General features: G+C 41.2%; 1 protein-coding gene across 2 annotated transcripts in view; it reads left to right on the forward strand.

Moving 5' to 3' along the window:
• LOC100380685 (ectonucleotide pyrophosphatase/phosphodiesterase family member 2) overlaps positions 1-20,015 on the forward strand; it is a 35,211-nt gene extending 15,196 nt beyond the window's left edge. For both annotated transcript variants that reach the window (XM_014141679.2, XM_014141680.2), the window contains 6 exons: positions 43-182; positions 864-1,005; positions 1,240-1,317; positions 2,214-2,346; positions 11,041-11,194; positions 18,166-20,015. In XM_014141679.2, the coding sequence (XP_013997154.1) occupies positions 43-182; positions 864-1,005; positions 1,240-1,317; positions 2,214-2,346; positions 11,041-11,194; positions 18,166-18,336 (818 nt within the window). In that variant the 3' untranslated portion in view covers positions 18,337-20,015. The remainder of the gene's footprint in view (positions 1-42; positions 183-863; positions 1,006-1,239; positions 1,318-2,213; positions 2,347-11,040; positions 11,195-18,165) is intronic.
• The last annotated feature ends 617 nt before the right edge of the window (positions 20,016-20,632 follow it).

The following is a 20,632-nucleotide window of genomic DNA, read 5'->3' on the forward strand; positions in this document are numbered from 1 at the left end:
TTACTACTGCCCTCCTTGCTTGATTAACTGGTGTTTTCACAGAAGCCACACACCTCCCCTTCGGTCGACCAGCGGTTCTTTTCCAAACGACGTACAGCCTCCTCCTCCACAGTGATTTCATCAGTGGATACAGCCAGGAGCTCTCCATGCCCCTATGGACGTCATTCACAGTGCCCAAACAAGTAGGGTATTCATCACATGGAACACAACAAATGAAACTGACCTCAAGTCATTTAATGACTCGATCCATATGATTTGAGAGTTTGTCCTCAGACCTGGGTCATGTTGATTAGTTGATTAGTGGTTTCCGAATGTTTTTTGTTACTTGTGACCCACATAAGGCTATTCTAGTTTTCTTGTTACCCACAGAATAGACACACACAAAAATATCATAGCCACAGCCCAGTCTTTGGTCAGGGACCTACCAGTATGTCTGGAGCCACCATTTGGGAAACATTGCATTAGGTCATATCTTTCCAAAGCTCTTTTGAAATGTCTCTGTTTACTTGAATGGTTGCATGGAGTAGCATGCATGAAAACAATTAGTAGTCCTGTTAGGAGATCGTAAATGTAATTTTGGTCTTTGACTCAACCGGTTAATTGCTTTTTGTATTAGAATGAGCCTGGTTTTGATTTATTGGGGGGAGAGAGCCTGGATAGGGACTTGCGTAACACTAACCTAACAGAACCCTATACAGATCTAGAAACGATACAGCACACAAATCAACTAATGACATGGCCCCAATCACATACAGAAACACTGTATTGGGTGTTTGTAAACAATGGGTGTTTGTATACCACTTCTATCTCATTTTAGATGGGATTTCACAAAGTGTTACCAATGACAACATGTTCCCTTCCAGGAAGAAGTCACGTCCCTCCCTGAGCCTGAGCCAGTGAGTGAGTGTGTGAGAGCAGACCTGCGGGTCCCTCCTGAACACAGCCAGGCCTGCACCACCTACAGCGAGGATACAGATGTCTCCTATGGCTTTCTCTATCCACCAGGTGAGTTGCACACTAGTCCACCCTGGGTCATGTTCATTAAGGTAGACTGAAGCAAAAGATTTTGTAATGCAAAATAAAAACAAACGTATCTTATTGGACAAGTTCAGACAGTATCTCCCGTTTCACTCAGTTTGGTACCTAATGAAGATGACCCTGGTCTTGGGGGTGTGCAGGCTTTTTTCCAGGCCTAAATGGGAGGTAAATTAAAGTATATATTTACATTTTTTATGTTAGAGCTGGCCCTGTCTCCTGAATCAAAATATGATGCATCACTGATCACAAACACCGTTCCCATGTACCCTGCATTCAAAAGTGAGTATTCATTTATTTATATCTACATAATAATTGATTTATATTTGTATTTGTATATTTCCAACCCAGTTGAAAATGCTGGTTCAAATGCTTTATAAATCTGCCACTGTGTTTTGTTAAGCAGGTTGTTGTTATAGGTTCTCTAAGGAGATCCTTGTTGCTCAATTTTTGTTTTTCTCTGGTAGATGCTTCCCTCCAAGCTATTACAGTTACCAATCACATAGTATATAGTACATGTGGCCCTCTGTGAGTGTTGTGCTGCATCTTTGCTTGGACTGGCCATGCTAATGTGTGGAGGGAGAGGTAGGAGGGGGAGTGAGGAGGGAGGCTAGTCTGATGACCTCAGGTCTGGGAGAGAAGGGACAGGCTGACACCCATTGTCCTCTCACTGGAGAGAGACGTCCAGTACCCACCCACCCATGCACTCACTCACTCACACACACACACACACACACACAAAGAGAGAGCCTCAGTGAAGCCTGGTGTGGTGAATGATTGTAGAGATGGATGTGAATAGCAGTTCCCTTGTCTGGGGACTTTTAGAGCAGGGCATGACTTTTACTTCTTCTTGAAGGAATGTGCATCAAGATTAAACCAGCCTTTGGCTTTTGAAATGCTTACAAGGTGCCCTGCTATAATTAAAAAGGTGTAATACCACATTAATAACATGTATTCACAAAATACTATACACAGATGCAGTATAGAGAGTATTTTTCAAGGCTGGCTATTGAGAATTAATTTCAGTTCATGAGTCCTTATAACGTCCTAAATGCATTCATGCAACAGGTGTTTTACAGACAATGTTAGAAAGCATTTGTTTTGGTTCTTTGTGTTGCTGTACCAAAACAAAACCATATTTGCTTGTACCTTGTTCTCTTTTCCCTTCAACTCTGCAGAAGTATGGAGCTACCTCCAGGGGACTCTTCTCAAGCGCTACGCAGAGGAGAATAACGGCATCAATGTGGTCACCGGTCCCATCTTTGACAACAACTACGATGGCCTCCGGGACACCACCGTGAAGATCAAAGAGTAAGAGCTCAGAACAATAGCGTTTGCTGGCCGAGAGCACTTAGCACCTCTGAACGTAATTTGCGAACCGAGTGCATACCGATTTTACATGTTCAATCACATGAAAAATATTGGCAGTCAAACGTCTACAGCGGGTTGTCCCTAAAACACAGCTCGCTGAACGATCAGCAGACCAATGCTACAGTAGATTCACATTACTGCAGTGAGCTAAATCAGGGTCACACAGAGTGATTCTTTGAAACAAAAGTATACACCTCACACACATGGCTATGGGCTTAAAAAAAGAAGACACCTGTACCATGTCAGATATAGAGTTGAAATATATTCAATTTTGAGTTTGCGTCCCAAAATCACACTTTATAAACAGTACAAGTCAAATGTTTGGACACAGCTACTCATTCAAGGGTTTTTCTTTATTTTTACTATTTCTACATTGTAGAAAAATAGTGAAGACATCACAACTATGAAATAACAAATATGGAATCATGTAGTAGCCATAAGTGTTAAAAAAAAATCTAAATATATTTTATATTTTAGATTCTTCAAAGTAGTTGGGGTGGCAGGTAGCCTTCTGGTTAGAGCGTTGGACCAGTAACTGAAAGGTTGCTAGATCAAATCCCTGAGCTGACAAGGAAAAAAATCAGTTTTTCTGCCCCTGAACAAGGTAATTAACCCACTTTTCCTAGGCTGTAAATAAGAATTTGTTCTTAACTGACTTGCCTAGTTAAATAAAGGTTAAATAAAAAATATTTCAAAAAGTCCACCCTTTCCCTTGATGACAGCTTTGCACACTCTTGGCATTCTCTCAACCAAATCATCCCAAACCATCTCAATTGGGTTGAGGTCGGGTGATTGTGGAGGCCAGGTCATCTGATGTCAACACTCCATCACTCTCCTTCTTGGTTAAATAGCCCTTACATAGCCTCGAGGTGTGTTGGGTCATTTTCCTGTTGAAAAACAAATGATAGTCCCACTAAGTGAAAACCAGATGGGATGGCGTATCGCTGCAGAATGCTGTGGTAGCCATGCTGGTTAAGTGTGCCTTGAATTGTAAATAAATAACTGACAGTGTCACCAGCAAAGCACCCCCACACCGTCACAACTCCTCCTCTATGCTTCATGGTGAGAACCACACATGCGGAGATCATCGGTTCTTCTACTCTGCATCTCACAAAGACACGGCGGTTGGAACCCAAAATCTCACATTTTGACTCATCAAGACCAAAGCAAAGATTTCCACCGGTCCAATGTCCATTGCTCGTGTTTCTTGGCCCAAGCAAGTCTCTTCTTCTTATCGGTGTGTTGTAGCATTTGCTGTCATTAAATGTGAAGTCTGTAATATTATCAAATCAATTCTCTATGTGTAATTATTCCATAATTCAATGAATCACGGAATAGTAATTAACTAGGAAGTCGGGGCACCACGGGAAAATGTTTTTTTAGAGTGTCAATTTCCTGAATATAACTCTTCAGATATTTTATTATCATATCAATTAGTCTTCTATTAATGTATTGTTACCTCATCAGGCTCATTTCTGATCATCACAAACCCTTGGATATCTGCACAAACCCTAGCATCAAATCATGAATCAGCGATATACAAATTGGCTTAATCATTTATTTACTAACTACCTATTAAATCCCAGAATTACATAAACACACACAATTAGTTATACAATGGGTACTAACATGACACAAGGAAAAGTCCCTAGTGGACGAAACCGATATGCTGGCTTGGTAGACAAAGGAAAGGGGTGGGGACAGCTCAAGAGCGGGAAACTCAGAGTGGACCCACTGTATTACAGTTCATAACTACACTCATGTAAATGCTAATACTTTGAACATGAACAGCCGCTCATTAGAAAATAAATAGCAATTTACATATTGCGAGTGTATGCCTTTGTTGTCCCTCTCTGTGATCGCTGGTCCGTCTGCTGGATAATAGTTTATCAGAGAGTCTCTGGTTGCGTTCCCCAGAAGTCCCAAGGTCTTTTGTGGTTGTAGGTTGTTAGAATGGATACATCAGAATACCATTCGAAAATGTTCTTAAATCGGATGCATTTACCAGACTAAAGTATTTAAACAGCTGCAGCCTGAATAATCAGTCTTTAGTTTGTAGATTTTTTCACCATTTCAGCGTGGGGATGATCTCCACGTCTCTGGTCTTGTGCTTTTGTAGAGTTGTAGTTTAAACCACTTCACACACCAGCATCACCCGGCGTTTTGGTCTAGAGTAGTAGCCATTTCAACGTGGGGACCCTGTTATCTTGACTAAATGTAAAAGTAAAAGTCATTTTATTCTGGAGTAGGAAAGGGGGCGTTCCATGACGCTGATGTCTGTGCTCACGGGGTGTGGTCACTGACTAGTTAAAACTTTATATAAAAAACATACTCTCATTTAGAAGGCTAACATCACGTTTCATCTTCTCACAAATAGTTTCATATTTTATCATATATTTTATACAACACTCAGAAGCAAACCCCAAAATTGAGAAGTGTACAGTCGTGGCCAAAAGTTTTGAGAATGACACAAATATTAATTTTCACAAAGTCTGCTGCCTCAATTTGTATGATGGCAATTTGCATATACTCCAGAATGTTATGAAGAGTGATCAGAAGAATTGCAATTAATTGCAAAGTCCCTCTTTGCCATGCAAATGAACTGAATCCCCTAAAAAACATTTCCACTGCATTTCAGCCCTGCCACAAAAGGACCAGCTGACATCATGTCAGTCATTCTCTCGTTAACACAGGTGTGAGTGTTGACGAGGACAAGGCTAGAGATCACTCTGTCATGCTGATTGAGTTTGATTAACAGATTGGAAGCTTCAAAAGGAGGGTGGTGCTTGGAATCATTGTTCTTCCTCTGTCATCCATGGTTACCTGCAAGGAAACACGTGCCGTCATCATTGCTTTGCACAAAAAGGGCTTCACAGGCAAGGATATTGCTGCCAGTAAGATTGCACCTAAATCAACCATTTATCGGATCATCAAGAACTTCAAGGAAAGCGGTTCAATTGTTGTGAAGAAGGCTTCAGGGCGCCCAAGAAAGTCCAGCAAGCGCCAGGACCGTCTCCTAAAGTTGATTCAGCGGCGGGATCGGGGCACCACCAGTACAGAGCTTGCTCTGAAATGACAGCAGGCAGGTGTGCGTGTATCTGCACGCACAGTGAGGCGAAGACTTTTGGAGGATGCTTGGTGTCAAGAAGGGCAGCAAAGAAGCCACTTCTCTCCAGGAAAAACATCAGGGACAGACTGATATTCTGCAAAAGGTACAGGGATTGGACTGCTGAGGACTGGGGTAAAGTCATTTTCTCTGATGAATCCCCTTTTCGATTGTTTGGGGCATCCGGAAAAAAGCTTGTCTGGAGAAGACAAGGTGAGCGCTACCATTAGTCCTGTGTCATGCCAACAGTAAAGCATCCTGAGACCATTCATGTGTGGGGTTGCTTCTCAGCCAATTTTGCCTAAGAACACAGCCATGAATAATAATTTATATTTGTGTCATTCTCAAAACTTTTGGCCATAGCTGTACACAACCAAAGACACAGTAATGTGTGTTTCCTGTCCTTCATGAGATCACCAAATGAAACAAACTCGACATGACTGTTCCTTAAGTGTCCACGGACCACTCCAACTGGTTGGAGTAGAGAAATATTGTTACATTATTCAACCTTTTGACGTTACCGTACTGCAAAGTCTTTCTGTGTTAACAAAGGGATTCTCAACTTTCATTTTGGCAGAGTGTGGAAATGAGTTTTGGTATTTCCGACCGTTATAAACCTGTGGTGGGAGAGAGAGAGGGAGAGGGGGGGCTATGTACTTCACCCAAAAAGGGCACGTCGTGAAAGTCCCCCTTTGGTGGGTTCAATCTTGTGATTATCCTGCAAGTTTCAAGCCAACACAAAAATAACGACCACGTGATGTCCTGGTTGCAGTTTCATCGTTGCAGTCTCTGGTGGTTGACCTTGGCAGGCACTTTGAGAGCGGAGCAGTCCACCACAAGAATGGGCAGTGGATGTCCGGTTGGTGATTGTCATTGCGGTCCCCCTCTGGTGGTTTACCTAGGTAGGCTCTCTGAAAGCGGAGCAGTCCACCACAAGGATGGGCAGTGGATGTCCGGTTGGTGATCATTGTTGCAGTCCCCCTCTGGTGGTTTACCTAGGTAGGCTCTCTGAAAGAGGAGCAGTCCACCACAAGGATGGGCAGTGGATGTCTGGTTGGTGATCGTTGATGCAGTCCCCCTCTGGTGGTTGACCCGGGAAGGATTTCTGCAAATGAAGCAGGCTGCCACAAGGATGGGCAGCAGATGTCCGGATTGGGATTGCCGTTCCGGACCCGTCGTCTGGTCGTCCAGGCTGGTGGATCTAGGCAGTAACTTAGGCAGATGTTAGCAACGCACGCAAACACACTCATGAAATACATAATTACATTTCTTCCCAAATGAGCGGCATTGTGGAACTAAGTAATGGTTGTATGGGGAACTTGTCTATGGCTCTTAAGTGTCAAAGGAAATGAAACAAAAAGGAATGAAAGCATAAACAAAATATATACAAAATATAGTTATCACACCATCATCTAATTGGACTGTATTCTATATACGTCCAAGGTCTTGGCAAAATGACCCTAATGTCATTGTCTAATGTCATATCTAGGGCGTTCCTAATTTCCGGTGTGTTGCTTAGGGCACTATCCTAAATTGATAACTACATGATAAATCTACAGCTGTCAGTCACCAGCTTCAGGTAGTCTACAGGGATGACCTATGGACCTCTGTGGAGAAACTGGTGAGTACGGTAACTGTAGTCAAAGACCTAAGAGTACATTTTCAACTTTACTAAAGCTGGTATTTTGTTCGGACCCTTAAGCAATCCGAGCATAAAACCTCATTAAATGTTCCGTTGTACGTGTGCGTTTGTGCTTACACAAACGCACATACCAAGGGAAAGAAACCAAGTATCCCGGTAGGCTGCAACCTGTTCAGAATGAGTCTGACGTCGTCAGATAATTTCCAGGTCAATTCCTGGAGGTCAGTAAGAATTGATGTCGACCTCAAGACGTGTTAAAGGGACCTGTAGTAGTTTTACTACACGTCAATGCGTCTTACACCATTGTAGTGGTGATAGGTATGAAGTCTATTTCATAGCTATGTTATCCACGGAGGAGCTAACCTCATGACGGAAGTACTCTCTAAGCACTGAACCAGTCGTACGCGGTGTAATCATGTTTCATGACTTCTAATAACTTTTCTCCTGAATGGAGGGTTTTATTTATTAGTGGGATGTGTGTTAACCATCAGAAGAGTGTTCTGAGATTCCCTTACACGTGTTGCACCCTGAGTGACTACTAACTCCTCTGTCGCTATTATCAATAGCAGTTTGACTTGTGAGGTCTCTAATCCTCTTACTGATTGTTGCTGGACTGACTGTGGTAGCATTGGTACTGGTACTCAAGGGGACCAGTTATCCTAACGGTTTATTCTGAAATGTTATCCTACCGGAACACATGATTAGAGCATTTTACTAGTTGCGTTGTTGTTGAAACTACACATGGCAAGGCATGATTATTTTTGCCGTTTGTTTTGGAGGTGGAACGTCCACTGGACTTCTTTTATGACCAATGTGGTACACCACAGTAATATCTTAGATGTGTTCTAATGTTATCCCCATCTAGGGGCCTGTCCGCTCCTCTCTGTTCTCATAGGGGAGTTTACAACTAGATTTGTTTTCTGCTCTGGTGGCCTCGTACAGTGTTGCACGTAGTCTCGACCCCCCCCCCCCCACCGGCCTCGATGAGGCTCATCATGGGTCTGGGCTAGTATTCCCCCCCTTTGTGTCATAATATATGCCATTTATATAGCACACACTTATATCCAAAGTGACAACAGTCCATACATTTTGGTATGTGACCACAGTGGGAATCAAACCCAAAACTCTAGTTGCTTGACCCATGCTCTTATGAACTGAACCACGTACAGGACCACTACAATACAGAAGTACAATACAATACACGATTACAATACAGGTGGAAGGCCATGGATGAGGCATGCAATGATTTCAATTCACACCTACAGTATGTCAGGCTTGGATTCGCCAGGTTTTCCGCAGGTGCATGAACAATGAGGATATTTACTGTGATTTCGATGACAACTTATGGCCAAATGCTCAAGACAGGCTTGATGCAAACTAGTGCTGCTAAACATTACTTTTTTTTCATTTATTTCAATTCATTACATTGTGAAAGATGTCTTCAATGATCACACCTTTGATCACACATGGGATAGAAATTATGGACATTTGATGATCAGTACATGTTTATGGGTAGTGCAAGTATACTGCCTTATGTGAAAACAGTGTAATGTACTGTAGTTTACAGTACTGTAGCATACTGCATTTAAAGGACAATTTTGGAACATGTATCTTACATGTTTTTCTATTGGATTAACTTTGTTAAAATAACAAAATTGCAAAGATATCGTTATGTTTTTGTAATTAAACCAATGTACTCATTATATACTGCTCAAAAAAATAAAGGGAACACTTAAACAACACAATGTAACTCCAAGTCAATCACATTTCTGTGAAATCAAACTGTCCACTTAGGAAGCAACACTGATTGACAATACATTTCACATGCTGTTGTGCAAATGGAATAGACAACAGGTGGAAATTATAGGCAATTAGCAAGACACCCCCAATAAAGGAGTGGTTCTGCAGGTGGTGACCACAGACCACTTCTCAGTTCCAATGCTTCCTGGCTGATGTTTTGGTCACTTTTGAATGCTGGCGGTGCTTTCACTCTAGTGGTAGCATGAGACGGAGTCTACAACCCACACAAGTGGCTCAAGTAGTGCAGCTCATCCAGGATGGCACATCAATGCGAGCTGTGGCAAGAAGGTTTGCTGTGTCTGTCAGCGTAGTGTCCAGAGAATGGAGGCGCTACCAGGAGACAGGCCAGTACATCAGGAGACGTGGAGGAGGCTGTAGGAGGGCAACAACCCAGCAGCAGGACCGCTACCTCCGCCTTTGTGCAAGGAGGAGCAGGAGAAGCACTGCCAGAGCCCTGCAAAATGACCTCCAGCAGGCCACAAATGTGCATGTGTCTGCTCAAACGGTCAGAAACATACTCCATGAGGGTGGTATGAGGGCCCGACGTCCACAGGTGGGGGTTGTGCTTACAGCCCAACACCGTGCAGGACATTTGGCATTTGCCAGAGAACACCAAGATTGGCAAATTCGCCACTGGCGCCCTGTGTTCTTCACAGATGAAAGCAGGTTCACACTGAGCATATGTGACAGACGTGACAGAGTCTGGAGACGCCGTGGAGAACGTTCTGCTGCCTGCAACATCCTCCAGCATGACCGGTTTGGCGGTGGGTCAGTCATGGTGTGGGGTGGCATTTATTTGGGGGGCCGCACAGTCCTCCATGTGCTCGCCAGAGGTAGCCTGACTGCCATTAGGTACCTAGATGAGATCCTCAGACCCCTTGTGAGACCATATGCTGGTGTGGTTGGCCCTGGGTTCCTCCTAATGCAAGACAATACTAGACCTCATGTGGCTGGAGTGTGTCAGCAGTTCCTGCAAGAGGAAGGCATTGATGCTATGGACTGGCCCGCCCATTCCCCAGACCTGAATCTAATTGAGCACATCTGGGACATCATGTCTCACTCCATCCACCAACGCCACATTGCACCACAGACTGTCCAGGAGTTGGCGGATGCTTTAGTCCAGGTCTGGGAGGAGATCCCTCAGGAGACCATCCACCACCTCATCAGGAGCATGCCCAGGCGTTGTAGGGAGGTCATACAGGCACGTGGAGCCCACACACACTACTGAGCCTCATTTTGACTTGTTTTAAGGACATTACATCAAAGTTGGATCAGCCTGTAGTGTGGTTTTCCACTTTAATTTTGAATGTGACTCCAAATCCAGACCTCCATGGGTTGATAAATTGGATTTCCATTGATTCTTTTTGTGTGATTTTGTTGTCAGCACATTCAACTATGTAAAGAAAAAAGTATTTAATAAGATTATTTTATTCATTCAGATCTAGGATGTGTTATTTTAGTGTTCCCTTTATTTTTTTGAGCAGTGTATTTCACAGTAAACTTACATTTTGGATCAATGGCTGTGTGGTGAAAGATGTCTACAAACAAAATTAATGCACAATAAAAAAGTGTTGGATGTAAGACTGACTGTGTTATAAGTGTTACCAATTTGGAGTTTTGTACTAAGATTTAGAAAATTCACCACATATTTGTGAAAATAGTAGCAAAGCTATAATAAAAAACTAAGCCCTACCAGGTCAGGTTCCTCTGGTCATGTTTGTTTTTGTGTCTGCACCAGTGCGTCTTTCTGTGTAAAAGGAAAGGGTGATACCTAGTCAGTTGCACAACTCAATACATTCAATCGAAATGTGTTTCCCGCTGAATCAGAGAGTTGCAAAGGGCTGCCTAAATGAACACTTGGGGAGCAGTTCTTGTTGCGTGTTAACTGCTTTGTTCAAGAACGCCAGATTTTTCCACCTTGCCGGCTCAGGGAATTGAACCATCAACCTTTCGGTTACTGGCCCAATGCTCTTAACAGCTAGGGTACCTGCCACCCTTCCATGTGTGTGTGTGCGTGTGTGTGTGTGCTTGCCTGTATCTTCATTAAAGTGACTACTTATGACTGTGACCAACATATGACCCCCAGATACGCCGCAGTCTCGGCTCCGGTCCCCACACACTACTATGTAGTGATCACCAGCTGTCAGGATGTCAACCAGACGGCCGGGGTGTGTGACGGCCCCCTCAATGTCTTCTCCTTCCTCCTACCCCACCGCTCAGACAACGACGAGAGCTGCAAGGTAATTCTCTCACCACATGGGGGCACTATGTCTATGGCTGTCTCTGCGTGAAGAAGCCTATGCAATAAATTGTCATAAACCACAGATCTAGAATCTAGAACCTATAGAAATAGAATCCCCCCCAAAAATTCTGAATGTGTATGTATTTCACCACACGCACACAAGGTATTTACTTAGAAATTACATGGCGAAACGAATTTAACTGACGTTATTACCTTGACAAATTCTTGACACCACATGGTACTTTGTTGCTAATGAATTGTTCATAAGTCTTAGAGAAATTGCTGGCATGATATTTTTTCATCATATCAAGGGAACAGTTTAATGATGTAGACAGAGGAAGTACTTAGTTCATTCCCATGCACAGTCCTTCAGTCAACTTAGCATCTAACAGCCTTTACCAGACTTTTGTATTTCCGGACTTCTATTGCACTACTGAATTATTGGAGTGGCCATTAGAATGAATATAGGTCACTCTTCCCACTAACCTTTTGCTGCACTAACTCATAAAGGCCTGATTCAGGGCCAAGATAAGCGCACACAACTCTGACCTTTGCATTAATCTTACATTGATCTCAATGGGACACTTCCACGAAAGTTGGAGTTAAGGGCACACAGATCTCAAGTCAGAATACAACCTCTTATCATTGTTGGCAGAAGATGGCATTTATTGCAGCCTTCTGTGTAAGTTCAAATTTCACAATACAACTGTGGATTTCAAAATGGAGTGCTATGATAAATATAACTTGTTCACTATGACCCTCTGGTCTCATGATGATAACGATAATGACCTTTCATTGTATACTCTTGAGGCTGTATCTCTTAAAGTTGTGTAGGTCTACTGTTTCAACCATTGGTCTTTCATTAGTGCTACTGTTTATGACCATGACCACTTATTTGTCTGTGACCTTTACTGAACTTACTGTAATTGCTCGTCTGAGGCTACCTGACCCCTCTTCGGAGGACAAATATCTTAGTTTTTTTTAACCTTTTTTTACATATACATACATTTAACATATACATTTTACATACATGGTACTTTTATATATAACAACAATACATTACCAAACAAACTCTTTAATCCCAACCCTCAGCCACTGTCACGTCCTGACCATAGAGAGCTCTTATTTTTCTATGGTAGAGTAGGTCAGGGTGTGACTGGGGGGTTGTTCTAGTTTATATTTTCTATATGGGGTTCTAGGTTTATTTTCTATGTTGGTGATTTGTATGATTCCCAATTAGAGGCAGCTGGTTATCGTTGTCTCTAATTGGGGATCATACTTAAGTTGCATTTTTTCCACCTGTGGGTTATGGGATATTGTTTGTTTTGAGTTAGTGCACGTAGCATCTCTGTAGTCACGGTTTGTTTATTCATTTATTGTTTGTTTTGTATTTTGCTAAGTTTCACTTTATAAAAAAGATGTGGAACGCTACTCACACTGCGCCTTGGTCCGATATTCATTCCAACGAACGTGACAGCCACTCTCAGCCCATCCCACCTACCACCATAGACCGCCCTTGTTTAGTTTCCATGTGTCATATATTTTTCAGTTATGTTGTGATGTTTGACAACATTGTTTTATCTTTCTAATCGTATATTTTCCACAGATTGTGAGCTAAAGATGAAAACCTTTCTTACGAGTATTATTATATCATTTATTGACTGGCTATGGCTTTCCAGATCGCCCAACACTGCTATTTGTAAGGTTAATTTTGTTGTTGTGATGTGATTTTTTTTAACCATTCCTGAACCTGTGACCAGAAACAAACTAAATAGGGGCAATACCAGAATAAATGATCTATTGATTCTGTCTCTTCACAACACAATCTACACAATTGAGATTGTTGTATGCCCCAAAAATATTGCATTCTGTTGGTGGCAAGAATTTGATAGAATAATTTAAATAGAAAAACTCTAATTGTTGAGTCAAGTGTATTTTTTTGTACCAGTTCATAAACCATGTGCCATGGAATTGGTACATCAAAAATCTCCTCCCATTTACTTTGCAACCTGTATGGCGCAGCTGTCAACATTTTTGTCCTCAGATGAAACTGGAATATTTTTCTATTTATGCCAGTTCCTTTCAGCCAATTTGTATCTTTAATATATGGCAGGCAAACAAGTTCCCTTCCTTCTGCCTTTTCCACTTGCCTCCTCTGTTTTTGTGGTTGTGCTGCAATCAGTTGGTTGTAAGTTTGGATTGAGCAAATATTCCCATATATTTTCAATAACTGCATATGTGACATAACTCCTCCATTTCTATTCATAATATCATTAATAAAAATAATTTTAAAACATTTATTCCATAAAGAATGTTTTTTTATTAATCAATATATTTGAGTTTAACCATAATATTTGTTCTTTCTTTTCTGGAGGATTAAACTGAAATTGTAACCAGCTTTGTATGGCTTGTTTAAGAAAGGGCGATACTTTAAACAAAATTTCATTTTCAATTAGTCGGAAATGAGAAGTTGTAATCTGTATACATGAATGCTCATATTTGAAAGTCCTAGCAGGCTATAAGCATGTCAGCCTAGCCTGCTCAGTTCATTGGATTCAGTTGTTCGTAAAAAAAAAGAAGAGAAAACAACCTAAATATATCACAAGACCAGTCCTTTTTTGATGTCCATTACATGCAAGACATATTTCATGTAGTCCTCGTTATATCCTGTTATATTCCGACAAAAAAAAGAACAAGGAACAAGGAATGTAGATTCTAACGACCGCTAATGACTGCCAGTAAAAATGTGTCTTAGGCATCAAATTATATCCTGTTGTATCATGTAATGGCTGTGAGTAAACTTGTAAAACAACCCTCTATCCACCCTACACATGTTTTTTATTCCAGGGTCGTTTCTCTATCACCTCAGCTGTTTTACACCTAGGCCTATATCATTAGGATCAAGAATATAAAAGGTAGCATAAATAGCTTATATAGAAATATATAATATACCTTTCTCTCGCTTAGAGAAGTGCTTCCATAAGCCAATTATTGTATTAGTTCTACCGTTAACTTTAATCACTTTAGTTCTACCGTTAACCAGCCTGCCACACACTAGAGACAACAACCCTGTTGACAATACCTAATCCATCCATTTGCCAGTGTGTATTGGAAGAATAATCATCCTTTACAGTGAGGGAAAAAAGTATTTGATCCCCTGCTGATTTTGTACATTTGCCGACTGACAAAGAAATTATCAGTCTATAATTTTAATTGTAGGTTTATTTGAACAGTGAGAGACAGAATAACAACAACAAAAATCCTGAAAAACGCATGTCAAAATGTTATAAAATGATTTGCATTTTAATGAGGGAAATAAGTATTTGACCCCTTTGCAAAACATGACTTAGTACTTGGTGGCAAAACCCTTGTTGGCAATCACAGAGGTCAGACGTTTCTTGTAGTTGGACACCAGGTTTTCACACATCTCAGGAGGGATTTTGTCCCACTCCTCTTTGCAGATCTTCTCCAAGTCATTAAGGTTTTGAGGCTGACGTTTGGCAACTCGAACCTTTAGCTCCCTCCACAGATTTTCTATGGGATTAAGGTCTGGAGACTGGCTAGGCCACTCCAGGACCTTAATGTGCTTCTTCTTGAGCCACTCCTTTGTTGCCTTGGTCGTGTGTTTTGGGTCATTGTCATGCTGGAATACCCATCCATGACCCATTTTCAATGCCCTGGCTGAGGGAAGGAGGTTCTCACCCAAGATTTGACGGTACATGGCCCCGTCCATCGTCCCTTTGATGAGGTGAAGTTGTCCTGTCCCCTTAACAGAAAAACGCCCCCAAAGCATAATGTTTCCACCTCCATGTTTGACGGTGGGGAGGATGTTCTTGGGGTCATAGGCAGCATTCATCCTCCTCCAAACACAGTGAGTTGAGTTGATGCCAAGAGCCCCATTTTGGCCTCTGAATCATTCAGATGTTCATTGGTAAACTTCAGACGGGCATGTATATGTGCTTTCTTGAGCAGGGGGACCTTGCGGGCGCTGCAGGATTTCAATCTTTCACGGCGTAGTGTGTTACCAATTGTTTTCTTGGTGACTATGGTCCCAGCTGCCTTGAGATCATTGACAAGATCCTCCCGTGTAGTTCTGGGCTGATTCCTCACCGTTCTCATGATCATTGCAACTCCACGAGGTGAGATCTTGCATGGAGCCCCAGGCCGAGGGAGATTGACAGTTCTTTTGTGTTTCTTCCATTTGCGAATAATCGCGCCAACTGTTGTCACCTTCTCACCAAGCTGCTTGGCGATGGTCTTGTAGCCCATTCCAGCCTTGTGTAGGTCTACAATCTTGTCCCTGACATCCTTGGAGAGCTCTTTGGTCTTGGCCATGGTGGAGAGTTTGGAATCTGATTGATTGATTGCTTCTGTGGACAGGTGTCTTTTATACAGGTAACAAGCTGAGATTAGGAGCACTCCCTTTAAGAGTGTGCTCCTAATCTCAGCTCGTTACCTGTATAAAAGACACCTGGGAGCCAGAAATCTTTCTGATTGAGAGGGGGTCAAATACTTATTTCCCTCATTAAAATGCAAATCAATTTATAATATTTTTGACATGCGTTTCTCTGGATTTTTTGGTTGTTATTCTGTCTCACTGTAATAGCTGTTGAATGGAGTAGACCAAGGCGCAGCATGGTTAGTGCTCATCATAATATTTTAATGGAACACTTTAAACAAAACAAGAAACGAATGACAGCCAAAACAGTTCTGTCAGGTAACAACACTAAACAGAAATTATCCACCCACAAAACCCAAAGGAAAACAGGCTACCTAAGTATGGCTCCCAATCAGCAACAACGAAGTACAGCTGTCCCTGACTGAGAGCCATACCAGGCCAAAACAAAGAAATGCAAAACATAGAAAAAAGGACATAGAATATAACCCCAAAACACACAGAAAAACACCCCCTGCCACGCCCTGACCAAACTACAATAACAAATAACCCCTTTTACTGGTCAGGACATGACACACACACTGTTCAAATAAACCTACCATTAAAATTATAGACTGATCATTTCTTTGTCAGTGGGCAAACACGCAAAATCAGCAGGGGATCAAATGCTTTTTTCCCTCATTGTATATTTTTTATACTTACTGTAATTGATGGATTAGGTACTGAATTTACTGTAATTGCTCGTCTGAGGCTACATGACCATGGCCACTTATCGGTCTGTAACTTTTACTGAACTTACTGTAATTAATCGTCTGAGGCTAAATGACCATGACCACTTATCCCACGATGTCAGTAGTGCTGCATTGTGCCCTTCTCCCTGAGTGTTCTGCACAATCCGAAGCGTCTCTCACTCGCATTGCTCTCCGTCACGTGAACGGGTCTTTCTCACAGGCTACAAGTGAAGAATTCCAAGGTGCATATTGAAGATATTGGAAGAACTGTCCAGATTTACATTTCGTCAACCAACAAGATGAGTAGGCCTAACAAACAGCACTAGCCTATGTCAATCTACTATCCCCCCCTAGTACAAAAGTCAACCTATCCTATTCTGTGCAATAAATAAATATTCCAACATAGTCTGGGACAGTTGTGGAATGTGATAGATCCCAAATGAATACAACCACTAGCATAAAAAAAAACTGTTTTATGCAATGTGGCTGAAGCAACAGATCAGAGAGTGTAGCTTAAAATGTTGGTAAGCTATTAGGCTATTTTTTCACATTATAAGCGCAGCAATGTGCACATGGTAGTAGGCTATAAGCGTGAATGTTCCATTAGCGGAAAACACCATTATCAAAAGTGACTGCAAATGCAGTTTTGCATGTAATGCTTTAATTATAAAGGTTTTAATGGTGAAATGTATCTTCTCCAAACTTGAAACTCACGCACTGCTTATATATGCCAGTTAGGCTCTACACCCCTTGTAAAACGGATTCATGTGCTTAATTTTAAGAAATTATTTGGCCACTTTAGTTACTAACCTTATTAAATCATATAGGCCTATCGGCTGGGCTACATGAGGTGTAGACTACCACTATGATTAGAAAAGCGTTGAAGAAAAAATGCCATTGTTTCTTATGCTGGGCATCATTCACAAGTGATAATATATCATTCACAAGGGATAGGCTAATATTGTCACCCATCAGACTATTCTTGGTTTAATCCTGTCTTTACATATACTAAATAATATATGTGTGACATTTGTATTGATTTAGAATGGACTATTATCATGCACCTGTATCAAAACAGGGGCAGCGGCAAATCTTTTATTTAATCTATGCACTTAAATAGTGAATGAAGGACGCTTTTCCCCATGCTTTATTTTCATGTCAGTCAGGTAGGCTATACTCCTGTTGTAAATATAAGCAATGTGCTTAATATTAGGAAAGTTGAGAAATAAATATAGTAGGCCTAGCCTATAGAAAGCTGATGGGATCCTCCTCTTTTTATTTTGCGGCCATCACTCTGTTTTCTCACACAGTTGCATAGCCTATAGAAAAGTTGCACAACATGAGCTCATGGGCTCCCATGAAGTGTTTGATTACATTTTCAAATACATTTGCATTGATGTCAGAGTGATTAGAGGGACAATAGAGTGCTGAGTACCAGGCAGTTAGCATGTTTGGTAGGCTACTAATGACCAGCAGCAGCATCAGAGTTTGGAGAAGACTAATTACCGTGACTAAACGGTCATGTGGAATTTGACTGCCTTCATGACTCGTGACCACCGGTGTGGTGATAATACCTTCACTGCAACAGCCCTACTTGTGACGGTCATATAGTGGGTTTCCCATGAATGCAGCTATGTTTTCTTCTGGTAACGTCATTGTAATTTCCGCTCTATCAATATTGATGACCTTGTAACTCTGTGTGTAGTCTTTTGAAAGGCTTTCTATAAATAATAGAGAGATTGAATGAGCCAGCTGATGGTCATAATCATGTCCAAATTACATATGATTTATATGTAACACACATACAAAAAATGTTCATCTTGTCTTGTGGTGGTCCTGCAGAGCTCAGAGGACGAGTCGCAGTGGGTGGAGGAGCTGCTGAAGCTGCACACAGCGCGGGTCAGAGACGTGGAGATCCTCACAGGCCTGGACTTGTACCGCTCCACCACTCTGAACTACACCCAGACCCTCTCCCTCAAGACCTACCTGCACACCTTCGAGAGTGACACCTAAAACAGACACACACGAACTCACTCTCACTGTATCTCTGTATCGTTTTCCCTCTCTTCTCAATTTTCATACTGTGTTTCACTTCCCCTCTTTGTCTCTCCCATCTTTGTCCCAGTGGGCACAGATGTAAATTTAACGTCTATTACACGTTGGTTCAACGTAATTTCATTAAAATGACGTGAAAAACATCTTTGATTCAACCAGTGTGTGCCCAGTGGGGTCTCTCTCTTTCTCTCTCCCCAGTACATGTCTGACCCTTAGGTGTATATTTTTTATAGTATTTGTCATATTTATTATGTAGAGGATAATAATTCTGCCACTTCGTCACACTAATCCAGAGAGCTCTTGTGTTCGAAATAGGAGTGGAATTAGACTTTTGTTGTGTATGGTTTGAGAGAAAGTGTTGTGTTGTGAATTAAGTGTTTGTTTGGGGAAGTGGAGAAATGGGTTGGATTAGGTTAATGGAAGCTTTTGGTTACAGGAAGATGATGTCATATCCAGTGATGGAAAAAGTACCCAATTGTCATACTTGAGTAAAAGTAAAGATATCTTTAATAGAAAATGGAAAGTCCCCTAGTAAAATACTACTTGAGTAAAAGTCTAAAAGTGTTTGGTTTTAAATATACCTAAGTATCAAAAGTAAATGTAATTGTTAAAATATACTGAAGTATCAAAGGTAAAAGTATAAATCATTTCAAATTCTTTACATTAAGCAAACCAGATGGCACCATTTATTGTTTTTCAAATGTACGGATAGCTAGGGGTACACCAACACTCAGACATCATTTACAAATGAAACATGTGTGATTAGTGAGTACGCCAGATCAGAGGCAGTAGGGATGACCAGGGATGTTCTCTTGATAAGTGCGTGAATTTGACAATTTTCCTGTCCTGCTAAGTATTCAAAATGTAACCAGTACTTTTGGGTGTCAGGGAAAATATATGGAGTAAAAAAGTACATTATTTTCTTTAGGAATGTAGTGAAGTAAGAGTAAAAGTTGTCAAAAAGATTAATAGTGAATTAAAGCACAGGTACCCCAAAAAACGACTTAAGTAGTAATTTGAAGTATTTTTACTTAAGTACACCACTGGTCATATCTATTAATACTGCAGAGTTATGATCTACTATAGCCTGACGTGTCTTTGAAATTGGTGTGAAGAATTTATTGCCACCTCCTACACTTACATAAGGTTTACATAAGGATGACATAGCAAATGTTAAAAACAGTCGAGACACCAATGACAACTTTCTGTAATACTTTATTGGTGACACAAAGTGTTTTTCAGGTTGGCTAACAGGCTAGTGGTGTGCATTGGTATTATGGGTGTTAAAAGTGCTTATTCAGTTGTTATAAGCTCTTATTACTGTGTTATAACGCGACTTTAACAACTGGTATATGATGTTTATGACAGTGGAGTCAAGTGCAGTGTTTGGCTGTTTGGCTTTGAGCGTACTGTACTAAATCTACTACTGATAACGGCCCTGCTTCCAGAACAGTTGACTCATTGAAAGTCCTACAGATTCAGCACAATTAACAAACATATTCATGTCACTTAATACAACCTCCATTGATGGCCTCAGATGTTATGTTGATGGTATCTGGTTATGTTTCTCCCTTCTAAATTGTGTAATATTAACATGTGGCTAGATTCTGATCAGAATAAATTCTTATAATGTTGCAGATGAGCATTTGAGTCATTTTTGTTTCAATAACCATGAAATCAAAATAACTGGTTATACAGTAGGAAGCCTGGCATGCCAAAAATAGTTCAGAATTTATGTTATGTATAGAGACATTTGAGAGAACCATCTAGTCAATAATTGAACCTTGGCTGTAGTATTTGGAGTAAAACCAAAACGCAAAGTTTAGGAAGTGTGTTTTCTTATGCTATACTTAAGCAATAAGGCACGAGGGGGTGTGGTATATGGCTAATATACCACACCCCCCATGCTTTATTGCTATTATAAACTGGTTACCAACGTAATTAGCATTCAGGGCTCAAACCACCCAGTTTATAATTGGCTGTTTATCCATGAGGAATGATTGTGCAAGCTACCCACTAAAATCTGGGTGGTTGTTGTTTCAGATTTAGATCGCTGCCCGCACCTGGACCACCTGACTAGCATCACTACTCTGGATGGTTCTGACTTAGAAATGTGGACAACTATAAATACCTAGGTGTCTGGCTAGACTGTAAACTCTCCTTCCAGACTCACATTAAGCATCTCCAATCCAAAGTTAAATCTAGAATCGGCTTCCTGTTTCGCAACAAAGCCTCCTTCACTCATGCTGCCAAA

The sequence above is a fragment of the Salmo salar genome, chromosome ssa14 (genome assembly GCF_905237065.1).
Source record: "Salmo salar chromosome ssa14, Ssal_v3.1, whole genome shotgun sequence".
Classification (NCBI taxonomy): Eukaryota; Metazoa; Chordata; class Actinopteri; order Salmoniformes; family Salmonidae; genus Salmo; species Salmo salar.